Below are 14,286 nucleotides of genomic sequence, written 5' to 3' on the forward strand. Positions count from 1 at the left end.
TAGTGTGAAAACACTTCTAACCTCAGCAAGATTATCAAAGTTCCTATAATCCAATTGTTGACTTTCCCCCGGATCAATTTATTCTGTTTAAATAAAACTCGTCAAAGCAGAGCCAAAGTCTTGGGCTCTAGGGAGTGTGTAGCATGCCCTATCCCCTCACCACCCTGCTTCTATTGGTATTTCTATTTACTTTCTGAGTGTGAGTTAACTGTCATCACTCCCTTGGACATCTTCTGAGTCTGGATAGATTAGAAGACATCTTAGAGCTCTCCTATATAATACATAATATGCAGGTTGTATTTTGTGCATATTTTTAAGCTACAGTGCTGTAGCCTAATTTTCTATTCAATGGGTGTATAAAAATAGAAGTATAGCTCATTACTTCTGGAAGCCGAAGCCTATCCCTTTATTTAACTGGCCTCCTACTGACAGATATTCAGGTTGCCCCAGCCTTCCCCTATCACAAACCACACACAGAGCTTTATAAACTCTGAAAGCATCTTTGTATTAAAAATGCCTAAATGTAGACTTGCCCATGTGCCTATTCCCTGTGCACTCCAGAACTGAGATGTTTATTCATTTTCATCACATACTAGGTAAACAGATTTTCAAACTTGCATTTCTCTGGTTATAATTGAGCTTGAAAGATTTTTCTTCAGTTTTCTAGTTAATTTGTATTTTTCTTTTGTGTGTGCTTATTACTGCCTTTAGCCTTTGAGTCTTCTTGGGTGAATAATTCCCAAAGTATCAAGTCATTAGAAGCAGCCTTCCATGAGGAAAGGAAATGGCATGTTAGCCACCTGGTTTCTCACTTGGTTATTTTGAACTCATCCTACTCTAGGTGCTGTAGAAAGATACCTGTGGGATCCTTTACCCTTAAAAGTCACAGGCACCAAAACTGAGAACTTTGTGACTGCTGAGAACTGCAGCGTTAACACAGCAAGTGAACAGGCACACACCCCTTCAGCAGTTGTGACTCTGGATGGAGCATGTAGGAACCAGTTTAGACACTTAGGGCTTACTGAGAGGGAAGGCCTTATGTGTGACATCTGTGCCTGTCGTCCCTATCTACATCTGTCAAGTTCTCAGGAGGAATCTGAGCTGACTGTCTGGAGTTAGAAACGCACCCCAGTGCATATAGACCTGAGCTAAAAGCAGCACACACCAGGGAGACTATAAAAACAACAACAACAACAACAAAAAAAACACATCTTCATTTTCCATCCTCACTACCAACTGGCCAACCTAAAGGTGTGCTAGGATGAGACTCTTGACATTTATTTTCAAAGATCTTTTTGGGAACAAAAGGGTCTTTAAAAGGTCTGTGTAGCCGGACAGTGGTGGCGCACGCCTGTAACCCCAGCACTCGGGAGGCAGAGGCAGGCGGATCTCTGTGAGTTCGAGGCTGGGCTGGACCAACAGCCTCCAAAACAATACAGAGAAACCCTGTCTCATAAACCCCCCCCCCAAAAAAGGTCTGTGTATACACATCTGCGTGTGCATGTCACATGAGCCCACAGAGACCAGAAGAGGGTTTCAGATCTGGAGCTGCAGTTACAGGCAGTTGTGGGTGAGTGGTCTGGTGTGGGTGCTGGGAACAGAACTCTGGCCCTCTTGAAGAACAGTAAGTTCTCCTGTCTGCTGAGCCATTTCTCCAGCTCCGAGAAAAACATTCTTAAATTCACAAACTGACAAGACAGTCTCTGCTGTCAGTCGCCCAGGGAATTACAGTATTTGAAGTGGTTCTGATGGGAAGTAGATCCTTTCAAGTTAGGTAATAACAGAAACTCCACCTTCCACAGACCTCCTGAGGACAGGGAGTGAGGCTGAATGCTGGCTGTCTCCAGTCAGCAAAGCAGGGGCTTTTCTTCCTAGGAGGGGGCGGGCTCAGCAAGTGCCGACACCCTGACAAGCCACTCTACAGCAGCTAGTTGTCACCCTGCCTGGATGATGTGCTACCTCAGTGCCACACAGAGCCAGGGAGGCATCAGAGAGCTTACACACCCATTGTGCTTTCCTCTGAGATCCTAAGAATAGCCACTGCCATGACTCTCACCTGACTGTCTGAACTGTCAGAATGTTCAGGAGGACAGAAAACCTGCATGCTGAGGGATCATCTGTTCAAACTGCGCCTGGTCTTGTGGCCCAAGAGGTCAGGTATTAACCTTGGAGTATTGAGAGGTCAGGCCTTTAGGAGGTCATTAGATTACAGAAGGTCACTGGGAGAGGCTAGACATATGTTTGCTTTCTGGTTCTTGCCCTGTACCATTTTGAGATATTTGTCAGCAAGAAGGCCAGTCCCTTGAACCTCCAAGACTGTACGCTATATAAACCCTTTTTCTTCATGAAGTAACCTAGCCGGTTATTTCATTATAGCAATGGAAAATTGACTAATACATTCAGAGAACAAGTTTCAGTGAATTTGCTTTGAAACCAACAAGTAATCCTCAAAGCCCCGGCTGGACAAAATCAATAAAATGTCTTTAGTGAGTTACTGGGATGAGAAACGAAGTTCACCTGGTTTAGACTTACTCCTTTCATCCAAAGTACCCTCCAGATAGGAATGAAATATCTGCTGTTAGCCAACTGGCCATTATTCTCACTAGTGGTCAGAACTGTTCAAAGGAAGGAGACCCACCTCACAAGCCTATTTTAGTCTGTGTATCCTGCCTGAGGAGAGAAAACAGTGATTACTATCTGAAGAATCTAAATTATGTTAAATTTCTGCTACAGAAATGCAAACTTTACCTCTATTTGTCAATTTAAACAATAGTATATGTTGCATAGTACTTAGGAATTAAAGTGATCCAAAGCAAGAAGCTAGCTAAGACAGAAGGTAGAATTCGACAGTTGTTATGTGACATTAAGGCAGCAGAAAGGAGAAAAGAAACATGATTTTACTAAGTGTCAAAAGTATTTGGGAAGCATTGCCAGTGAGTCTGGGAAACATGGAGGTTCCCAAGAGAGATATGCATGATACCCCAGAGATGGGGAATGAGGCAGCTGGACGTTGGTGGCCCATGTCTTTAATCCCAGCACAGAGGCAAGCGGATCTCTGTGAGTTCGAGGCCAGCCTGGTCTACAGAGCGAGTTCCAGGACAGGCTCCAAAGCAATACAGAGAAACCCTGTCTTGAAAAACAAAAAACAAAAAAAAAAGGGGGGGGGGAATGAGTCAAGATCTCCTGAGCAGATTGGGAGCATGGGTGGAGGGGAGAGGGAACTGAGGTAAAAAGAGGGGGAGGGAGGAAGACATGGGGGAGCAGGAAGGTTGAGTCGGGGGAAGAATAAAGGAGAACAGAATGAGATACCATAATAGAGGGAGTCATTATAGGTTTGAGGAGAGCTGACACTATAGTAAGATTTCCAGAGATCTACAAGGATAACACTAACTGGCAATCTAAGCAATAGTGGAGAGACTACATTAATAGCCCCTTCCTGATAATGAGATTGAGGACTACCTTATATGTTATTCTGGAACCTTCATCAGTGACTGATGGAAGCAGAGGCAGATAACCCACAGCTAAACACTGAACTGACTCCTGGAACCCAGTGACAGAGAGGGAGGAACGATGAGCAAAGGGGTCAAGACTGTGCTGGTGAAACCCATAGAAACAGCTGACCTGACAAGGGGGAACTCTTGGACCCCAGACTGATGGCTGAGAGACCAGCAGGGGACTGATCCAGACCCCCTGAATGTCAGTGAGGAGGCCTCAGCAATCTCTGGGGCCTTGGGTAGTAGACCAGTGTTTACCATGGTGTACAGATGAACTCTGGGAGCCCATTCCACATGGAGAGATGCTCTCTCAGCCTGGACACATGGGAGAGGGCCTAGGCCCTGCCCCAGATGAAATGACAGATTATGGGGATCCCCATGGACAGCCTTACCCTCCCTAGGGAATGTTGTGTATATTTGGCTGGGAAGCTTGGGGTGGGGGGCTGGTGGAGGAGCAAGGGAGGAGGGGTGGGAGAGGGAGCTGGGATTGACATGTGAAGCAAGTATGTTTCTAATTTAAATAAAAAAATGTAATGAAAAAAAAGTATTTGGAGAGGCCTGCAGGATAGCTTAGTGTGTGTTGATAGCAGCTCTGTTCATAAGAGCCAGAAACTGGAAACAACCTAGATGTCCCTTAACAGAAGAATGGATAAAGAAAGTATGGTACATTTACACAGCTGAGTATTTATTACTCAGCTGTTAAAAAAATGACATCATGAAATTTGCCATTAGATCTGGGAAGGGGGAGTGAGGGAGAGACTGGGAAGAGAGGAGGGAGGGGAAACTATACGATGTAATACATGAGAGAATAATAAATAAACTGACTGACTCAGAACACTACCTGTGAACTGCTCATGTAGGCTTTCTTGTTATATTGTAAAAGGTTAAATGCCAGGACTGTAGCCATCTTGAGATACTATGAGCATAAGTGACATCTGAGACGAACAACTGCACTGTGACAGGGAAGTATTTGGGGTCCACTGTGGGAAGTTCCATACTATCGCAATTTGTCATCCACGTCCATAGCAGAGAGAACAGACAAGTTAGAGGTCACTGAAAATGCCTATATGTTCCTAGACCCCCCTGAACTTTGAGAGGCTTTTTGGGGGGTCTGTGCTCCAGGCTAAGATCTGTCCACTAGATGTTCCTGAGCTCTCCTTTAATTCCTAAGGTTTGTGAGTTACTTAAAAAGTAGCACCTTTCCCCTAGATGCTTATTATATGTTTAGTAGATGTTAACAAACTGGTTTCCATGGTCATTTTTGAAGGGTACCAAAAATGTGATGAGTTTGCATGTTTCTCTCCTGAGGATTAGCCTTCATGTTTAATACAACTAGCAAACAAAAAGGAATTTTATTTTTTAAAGATTTACTTCAATTATTTATTTATGTGCATATGTGTGTGGATGCCCACAGAGGTCACAAGAGAGAGTAAGGTCCCCTGGATCTGAGTTACAGGTGACTGATCTGTCCAAGGTGCCATCCCATGGGGGTCAGACTGTATCTTATGGGTGTGGGTTCTCTCTGTTCGTTTTATGGGTCCCACAGATTGAACGCAGGGTATCAGGCATGGCAGCAAGTGCTTTTATCCACTAAGCCATCTTACTGGCCAGGGACTTTTTTGTTTGTTTGTTTTGTTTTGAGACAGGGTTCTTCTACATAGCCCTGGCTGACTTGGGACTCACTATGTAGTCTCAGAGTTCAGCCTGCCTCTGCTTCCTGAGTGGTGGGATTAGAGGTGTGCACCACCACACCCAGATCTTATTTTTTAATATTACACTGAGAAAAAATGAACATACATATTCAATAGAATGTCAAAAAATACCCTTTCCAACATCTAACTCACCAGACACATAGTGCCAACCCAGTGCTCAGGGCAGAGAGGCTGCATAGCCCGCAAGGCTGCACACCAGGGGTAGCTCCAGCTTGCTGTGGGCTATGCTTACTGGGCAAACCTTTCTTCAACACACCATCTTCCCATCACTGGTTCCCCCACCCAGAGCTCCCTGTAGCAAACCCTGCCAAACACACAGCAACAGGAAGAGAGGGGCATTAGTGTAAACATGGCTGGCCACACAGTTCTGTGTCATCTTACCTTTATCGTTGTTCCAAACAGAAGGCAGTCCTCACGTCTTACAATCTTCAACCAGCTCTTGCTGCCAATGAGTGAAAACCCTTCCTGAAAAAAAGCAATTATGTGGGGTTAGTGACAGAAGCAGAAAGGAACACTGGAGATAGTCTTGCTGCTTCCTATGAACAAGCCAGTGCCTATTCTTCACAGCCACCGAATGCTGAGGTGAACACCCCACCAGTGCCAAGTCCTGGCACTCATTTAAAAAATGGTTCTTTGCCCCTTTGTATTAAAACGATACCAAAGTAGTAAATATTCCATTCATACTTGCTGTACAACACATTTCTAGGCTTCCAGCTTTGCCCAAACCACCACCTAGTCTCAAGAAACAGGCTTCGCTATTCTTGTTTGAGTTTTATCAGACCCACTGCTAAGAACTAATAACAACCCACTAATAACAACCTTATTTTCCCAATAATAGAAAACATGAGGCCATCTGGTTTTTTGAGTATTCAGTTCTTTATTTATATCTGATGGGGCAGGGAGTGCAGAGAGGGCCTTGCACTGTCTGCAGAACAGACATCAAGGACTCTGGCCTGCACCTCTTAAGCTGCTAGGGATGCAGCCTGAGTTAGAAAGAACAAAAACTCCTTGTGGGCAGTTTCCTCACCTGAGGTCAAGAACTCAAAGGTCAAGTAAACCCAGGAAGACACCCTTGACCATTCCAGCCTCCTCAGTTTCTCCTAAATCCCTAGTGACAAAGTGTTCTTAAAAACAGAACAGGAAGTCAGGCAAAGAATTTATGGTTTCCCCTTAAAACTTCCTCAGTCTGGCATGGTGGTTTACACCAGACATAATCAGGAGACCTGAGTTGGGAGGGTCCCACAAGTTTGAGGCCTACCCAAGTTTCATAATGAGACTCAGTTTCAAAATCAAAACAAAAATTCTCAGATTAGTAAAAAGAAATGTGTAATTATCACACCCCAAATGATAAGCTGTTGTTTCAGGCGGCAGGCTGTAATGAAGGTATAGAGTACATATTAATGTAGTGATTACAAGAGACGATTTGATAATACTGATAATGCAAATGTGTTTATCCTTTGCCCTAATAGTCCAAATGTTGAGGACACATCTATAGGTCAGCCTGCACTCATTCTGACATGATGTGTGGATAGGATAGGCATCACTGCATTAAATTTGATTGCATTCGTTTATTATTTAATTTGGCAGGAGGGATAAGGTGGAGGGATGCCATCATACAGGTGTGGAGTTAATTACAATTGTGTTTCCAATGCTCAGATATACTACTGGCTAGCTCTAAGAGGACATCTTGCAGGGATCAATCTCCTTCCAACACGTGGGTCTGGGGACTGAACTCATATTATTAGGCTTAGTGTATTTATGTACATCATATGGCTGTAGTGCCTACATAGTCCAGAAGAGGGCACTGCAACTCCTTAAACAGGAATTACAGCAGGTTGGTTGTGAGTCATGTGAGTGCAAGAAACCAAACCCAGTTCCTCTGTCAGAGCTGTAAGTGCTCTTAACTGCTGAGCCATCTCTCTAGGACTTTTCCTCAACTGCTCATATCAAAGATGGACTGATTAAATTGTGGGTGCTGTGCAAGGTAATAACATGCAACTAATAAAAAAGAATCAAAACTCTTATCAGTGCTGTACAGTAGAAATAGAATTTGAGCTACATATGTAACTTAAAGTTTTCTAGTTATCATTTTAGAAAGATACTGATAAATGTCATTTTAACATTTTATATATTTTTTTTTTTGGTTTTACGAGACAGGGTTTCTCTGTATTGTTTTGGAGGCTGTCGGTCCAGCCTGGCCTCGAACTCACAGAGATCCGCCTGCCTCTGCCTCCCGGGTGCTGGGATTAAAGGCGTGCGCCACCACCGCCCAGCAACATTTTATATTTTGTTTATTTGATTTATTATATTTTACATAAAATATAATAAAAAAATTGATTTAGCCTAACATATGAAAATGTGTCAAATATGTAGAAAATAAACAATTAAATAGTATTTTTAAAATAATTAAAATTGGTTTGTGAAATCCAGCATGTTTTACACTCACTGTGGGTACTATATTTTTTTTCTTTATTACTGGTGTGTGTGTGCACGCACAAATGTGGAGGTCAGAGGTCAGCCAACAGGAGTGTTTTCCCTCCTTCCACCTTTTACGAGGGCTCCAGGGGTCAAATTCAGGTGGTCCAGCTTATGCAGCAAGCCCTTTCCTGCTGAACCACACCATAGCCCCAAGTTAGTTAATGTGAAATGCAGCTCTAAAAACAAGAGTTTAAAAGGAAAATATTTTATATCACATCCACTTTTAAAACTATGTATTGAAATTAAGTGATATCTGAAAGCCAGGTCATTTTGCTGTCACTTTGTACTTCATATTCAGCCTGTCTGCAGCACAGAATGTTGGGGCCCATCTCTGGCCTGTGCCTGACTCTCCCCTTTCTCCCTTCATACTCTGACCACCTTTATTTTGCTGGCCTTGGGCTAAGTATCCCAGAGGTTCTTTGGCTAAAATGGCACTCGATTCCAAGGGGCCCTGTGGTACACATCTCTGTAAGGACAGTTGCACACAGTGGCTTTCCTGCATGATGTACTGTGCAGCTCGTTTCCAGAGTCTGGTCACCCTGTGGTCCTCGATCCCCCAAATCACACCTAATGCTTGCCATGGTGGATCCTGTCATAATCCCAGTACCTGTAAAGCTAAAACAGGAAGATTGCCATAAGCTCAAAGTCAGCCTGAGCTACAAAGTGAAGTCCAGAGTGAGGCCCAATCTCAAGAAAAAAAATTAACAATAAAAACTCCATAAACAAAGAGGAAAGCCATCAAGAGAAGTACCAAAGGACCCAAAGACTCAGGTGCTAAGTCTAAGGATGGCCACAAGAACACCTTTGCCCTCACCCTCCCAGGTTTCTTTTCCTCACTGAACCCCACCCTTCAGCCCCTCCCCAACCCTTTCCAGAGTCTTGCTATGTAGCCCACACTGGCCTCTAATTTGGCAGTCCTCCTGTCTCAGCCTCCCAGATGCTGAGATTACAGGTCTGCTTGTCCATACAGCCTCAGGTGCCTCCTGGCTCCAACTTTGCTGGCCAGTGTAAGCCAGTCGCTACCCAGGAGGATGTCATGGCAGGTAGGGTCACTGGTACTCAGCAAGATAAACCAGCTTTAAGCTCATGACAAGTATGACTTGATAAGCTTTGATGTGAACAGGGCACTTCACTTTCATGAAAATAACAAAGCATTCCCACCTGTTAGAAAACCCTGAATCCGAGGGAAGCAGCATAGAGACTGTAGTTACAAAAATAGCTTGATGACTAACCACTGATAATCCTCTCAGTCCCAAACTCTGGATGCCAAAGGCTTCTTGAAGGGGAGCAGGCATTCATATGCCAGGGGATGTATTTAAAAAACGAGATCTTGCCCAAAGCTTCAACGATATGTTTCTACTCACTTAGGAAGCTCCTGGTTTATGAGGTTCAAATTACACTGAAAATAGGAAAAATATCCACAATAAGAGTCTTTGTAGAACTGCATCAATGTGAGGGAAGCAAAAGGAATTAGGGTCCTAAAATGTGTACTTTCAACAGTATAACCAATGATTATTAAGTTAATAAAGAGCAATGAGATAGGCAATAAAAACAATTTGTAACTGAGTCAGGGTTAGATTTTAGTCTAAGACTTGAATGTGGGTATTTCTAATTCATTAAAAAAAATTGCAATGTTGTAACAAAGAAGGAACAAGGGCCAGCCACCCCATACTTCCCATGAAAACAAACATCATGTCTCAGACTGATGATCACATCCAAGCTGAGATGCCACATAGTGACCTCCTGTGTGTGGATGCCGTGCCTGATATCCATCCATCCATCCATCCATCCATCCATCCATCCATCCATCCATCCATCCATCCATCCATCCATCCATCTCAGAAACACAACCAGTTGGTCTCATGCTGACTACAGGCAATGTAAAGATAAGATAAATGAATAGTAAATAGTGACCACAATATAAGGCCCACTCTGTGGCACTGATTACACCAGTCATTCCTGCCAATTACTGAACCAGAGTCAAGAGGCTGGGTCATAGACACCTACCTGCTACATATGTTCACCCCAACAAAGCCACCTGCTATGACTCAGTGACTGGTCTCACATGATAACTGCAGGTTGAGCAATCAGCTCTCTCTCTCTGGCTCTCCACAGGCTGTGTCCACAGGCCTTCTTTCCAAGCAGTGTACAAAGCTTTTGTCCTTCCTAATAAAGCCTGGAGACACCAGAGGCCCCTTGCACTGTGACTATAATCTTATTCCTTGTTGAATCCCAAATGAAACCTTTTGCTTGGAGATCTATTTTCTGTTTTCATTTTTTGAGACATGGTATCATCTCACAGTCCAGACTGCCCTAAAACTTCCAACCCCTTGCCTCCACCACAGATTCAATATTTTTTGTATCCTGTAATGTAAATTTTCAAACATGCATACAGGAATAGAGAAAAATAGCACAATGAAGTGATCTTCTGGTTACAGCTGTCATCACACAGCCCATGTCACTTCATTTACACCCACTCGACAGCCACCCATTCCCTGGATCATTCTATTCTGAAACTAAGATAGATTATCTGTAAATATCACAAGATATACTTCTTCAAGGCTAAGGTCACTTAAAACATAACTACAAAACCAATTTTTAAAAATTAACAACTCATCTGCCTTCTGGTGCCCTACTTGGAGCTTCCTGAGGCCTGGGGACTGCACACTGGGGAACCCATCTTGGCAACCAGCCCATCCAGAGTCTGCCAGCATCCTAGTCCCCTCTCTACCCACGGGAGGAGATAAGCATGGGCCTGTTTCCGGATCACCTTCCGGTGCCCTACTCAAAGCCTCCTGAGGCTTGGGGCCTGCACACGGGGAACCTGTCCCAGAGGAACAGCCCATATAGGGTCTGTCAACATCCCAGTACTAGTCCCGTCTCCACCCACTGGAAGAAGGGATGGGAAGAAGACAATATAAGAACACATTCAACAACAGAAAAACCATATGACACCACCAGTGTCTAGGGAACTCTACACCAGTAGATGAAGCAGAAGAGAATGACCTTTAAAACAATTTCATGAAAATGATAGAGGCCCTCAAGGAGGATATGGGAAAATCTCTTAAAGAAATGGAAGAAAAACCAAAAACTACAAAAACAAAACAAATTTCTTAAAGCCATAGTCCTGAAAAACTTTGGTATTGGCACAGAAATAGACCGGTAGACCAATGGAACCGAATTGAACACCCCGACATTAACCCATACACGTATGAACACCTGATCTTTGGCCAAGAAGCTAAAATTATACAATGGAAAAAAGAAAGCATCTTCAACAAATGATGCTGGCATAACTGGATGCTGGTGTGTAGAAGACTGCAGATAGACCCATATCTATCACAATGCACAAAAATTCAGTCCAAATGGATCAAACACCTCAAGATAAATCCAGTCATACTGAACCTCTTAGAAGAGAAAGTGGGAGGTACCTTCGAACTAATTGGTACAGGAGACCACTTCATGAACATAACACCAGTAGCACAGACACTAAGATTGACAATAAATGGGACCTGTAACTGAGAAGCTTCTGTAAGGCAAAAGACACAATCAACAAGACAAAACAGCAGCCCACAGAATGGGAAAAGATATTCACCAACCCCACATCTGACAGCCGATTTTAGACATAGCGCAAAGGATTACCAGCCCACAATCCACACCTCCAGAGAAGCTAAGAAACAAGGAGGACCCTAAGAGACACACACATGGTCCCCTGCAGAAGGGTAAAGGGACAAGATCTCCTGAGCTAATTGGGAACATGGGAGGATGGGAGAGGGAGTTAGGAGAAAGAGAAGGGGAGAAGAGGAGGGGAAAGGAGGACATGAGGGAGCAGGAAGATTGAGTCGGATGAAGAATACAGGAGAGCAAGAAAAGAGATACCATAATAGAGGGAGCCATTATAGGTTTAAAGAGAAATCTGGCACTAGGGAAATGTCCAGAGATCTACAAGGATGATACCAACTAACAATCTAAGCAATAATGGAGAGGCTACCTTAAATGCCCTTCCTCTATAATGAGAGTAATGACTACCTTATATACCTTCATAGAGCCTTCATCCAGTAGCTGATGGAAGCAGAAGCAGACACCCACAGCTAAGTGCTGAGCTGAACTCCTGGAATCCAGTTGCAGAGAGGGAGGAGTGATGAGTAAAGGGGTCAAGACCAGACTGGAAAAACCCACAGAAACAACTGACCCAAAAAAAGTGGAACTCATGAATCCCGGACTGATAGCTGGGAAACCAGCATAGGACCGACACAGACCCCCTGAATGCAGGTGTCAGTTAGGAGGCCTGGGCAATCTATGGGGCCCCTGATAGTGGATCAGATCAGTATTTATCACTAGTATACGAATAGGAGCCCATTCCACATAGAGGGATACTGTCTCAGTCTAGATACATGGCGGAGGGCCTAGGCCCTGATCCAAATGATATGATAAACTTTGAAGATCCCCCATGAAAGGCTTTACCTTCACTAGGGAGCAGAAAGAATGGGATAGGGGGTCAGTGGGGAGCAGGGGAGGGAGAGGGAACTGGGATTGACATGTAAAACAAGATTGTTTCTAATTTAAAACTTTTGTTTTGAAGATTTTATTATGTATATAGTTTTCTGCCTGCAAGTATGCTTGCATGCCAGAAGAGAGCACCAAATCTCATTACAAATGGTTGTGAGCCATCATGTGGTTGCTGGAAATTGAACTCAGGACCTCTGGAAGTACAATTAGTGGTTTAAATTAAAAAAAAATTAACTCTGCCAGGTGGTGGTAGCATACAGCTTTAGTCCCAGCACTTGGGAGGCAGAGGCAGGCAGATCTCTGTGAGTTTGAGGCCAGTCTGGTCTACAAAGTGAGTTCCAGGGCAGCCAAGAACAGCTAAAGCTACATGGAGAAACCCTGTCTTGAAAAACCAAACCAAACAATAACAAAAACCCAAAAAACTCTTTCCTGCTATCAAATGCCTCCGATATTCTCACATTTCCCTGTCTCCTGGGGTTTTCTACATTCCTTCATTTTCTGAAAAGGTGTCCAAATACCATCTGCACACTGTGACAAAGAGCAGAATACTATCCACACACTGACACTAAGTGGGATAGCATCCATACATTGTGGCACTGGGCAGGACACTGTCCCCATAGTGTGGCATCAGGCTGCTGTGTCCCTTCAGTCTTGTAGACTTCTCCATTTCTTTTCTCATCTTCCCTTGCAACCTTTGTTGAGATGCTGATCACCAGGTCTTTAGATCAGCAATTAACAGCCCCGTAAAGGGCTGCTGAATAAATACTTCAGGCGTGTGGGTCTTGCAGTCTCTAAGCCCCATGTGAACTCAGGCCTGTAGTGGGAACGCAGCCACAGGCAAACACTGTGCCTGCTATCATCTAACAAGGCTTTACCCAGCCACTGAAATAAGAATTACATAGAATTTTTCATAGCTCACAAGGTATTTTTCCTTTCTGAATGCTTTTTAGCCATTGGGAAATATATAATGTAGGGGCTGTATAACAATTTGATCCTAAGAATCCACATAAAAAACCAGGCACAATGATACTTTATAATCCTAGTCTGGTGAGGAGCAGACAAGTGGACCTCTGGGCTAGCTTGGGCAGCTAGTCTAGCCTAATTACCAAACCTAGGTCCCAGTAAGACCCCTGCCTCAGAAATGAAGTGTATGGTTCCTGATGAATATCAGTCAGGGTTACCTCTGGCCTCTACCTGCAGACATGTGCACCCACACACATTAACACACATGCACACACAAGTACATGCATACCACAGACAAACAGAAAACAAAGGCCACTCAGCCCATTGTTTGTCACTTCCCTAGACTTACCCTTACAGAACACTGTTCTTGTACCTTCATGGATGCTTTTCAGATACATCCTGTCTCCAGTATTCCTTACAGATCAAGAAGTCTGAGCAAATTCGGGCTTACCATCTTTCTTTGGATTTTGTTACATCACTCTACTACAGACACATCATGTCTGTCCCTGTGTGTGTGAATTAACAGTTACTATGAGCACTGCTGTTCTCACTAATTCATTAGAATTTGAAAAAAGTGATACTTTTATTCCTTCTTCACTTATGAGCTTGCATCGTATCTATGATGAGGAACTTTCAGCCCAGCATGGTGGCACACATCCATCATGCTAGCACTCAAGCAGGTAGAGGCAGGAAGGTTTCAGATTGAGACCAGTCTGGGCTATGTGGTGAGACACTATCTCAAAAATCAAAACCAACTAAACAAAAACACAGAAGAGATAAGAGCTGTGGAGATGGCTCAGTCAGTAAAGTATTAGTATTAGGACCTGAATCTGGTCCCCAGCACCATGGTGGTGTGAGTTTGTAATCCCAGTGCTGAGGAGGCAGAGACAAGTGGCTCCCCCTGGAGTTCACTGGCCATCCAGCCATCTAGCTGAACCAGAGCGCCTCAGGTCCAGTATAAGACTAACTCAAAAAATAAAGTGGGTAGCTCCCAAGGAAAGAAACCCAAGACTGACCTCTGACCTCCGCATGCACACATGCAACTGTATGCACACATATATACATTTTCAGAAGATTCTTCATCAACTATTCTGATATTCTAGGTAATGACAGGAAATGCAGGGTGAATGCTT

General features: G+C 43.8%; 1 protein-coding gene across 2 annotated transcripts in view; it reads right to left on the reverse strand.

Moving 5' to 3' along the window:
* Rec114 (REC114 meiotic recombination protein) overlaps nucleotides 1–14,286 on the reverse strand; it is an 83,387-nt gene that overhangs the window by 6,660 nt on the left and 62,441 nt on the right. For both annotated transcript variants that reach the window (XM_005069325.4, XM_021226876.2), the window contains exon 3: nucleotides 5,588–5,671. In XM_005069325.4, the coding sequence (XP_005069382.1) occupies nucleotides 5,588–5,671 (84 nt within the window). The remainder of the gene's footprint in view (nucleotides 1–5,587; nucleotides 5,672–14,286) is intronic.

This window comes from Mesocricetus auratus, unplaced genomic scaffold (assembly GCF_017639785.1).
Source record: "Mesocricetus auratus isolate SY011 unplaced genomic scaffold, BCM_Maur_2.0 Super-Scaffold_100022, whole genome shotgun sequence".
NCBI lineage: Eukaryota > Metazoa > Chordata > Mammalia > Rodentia > Cricetidae > Mesocricetus > Mesocricetus auratus.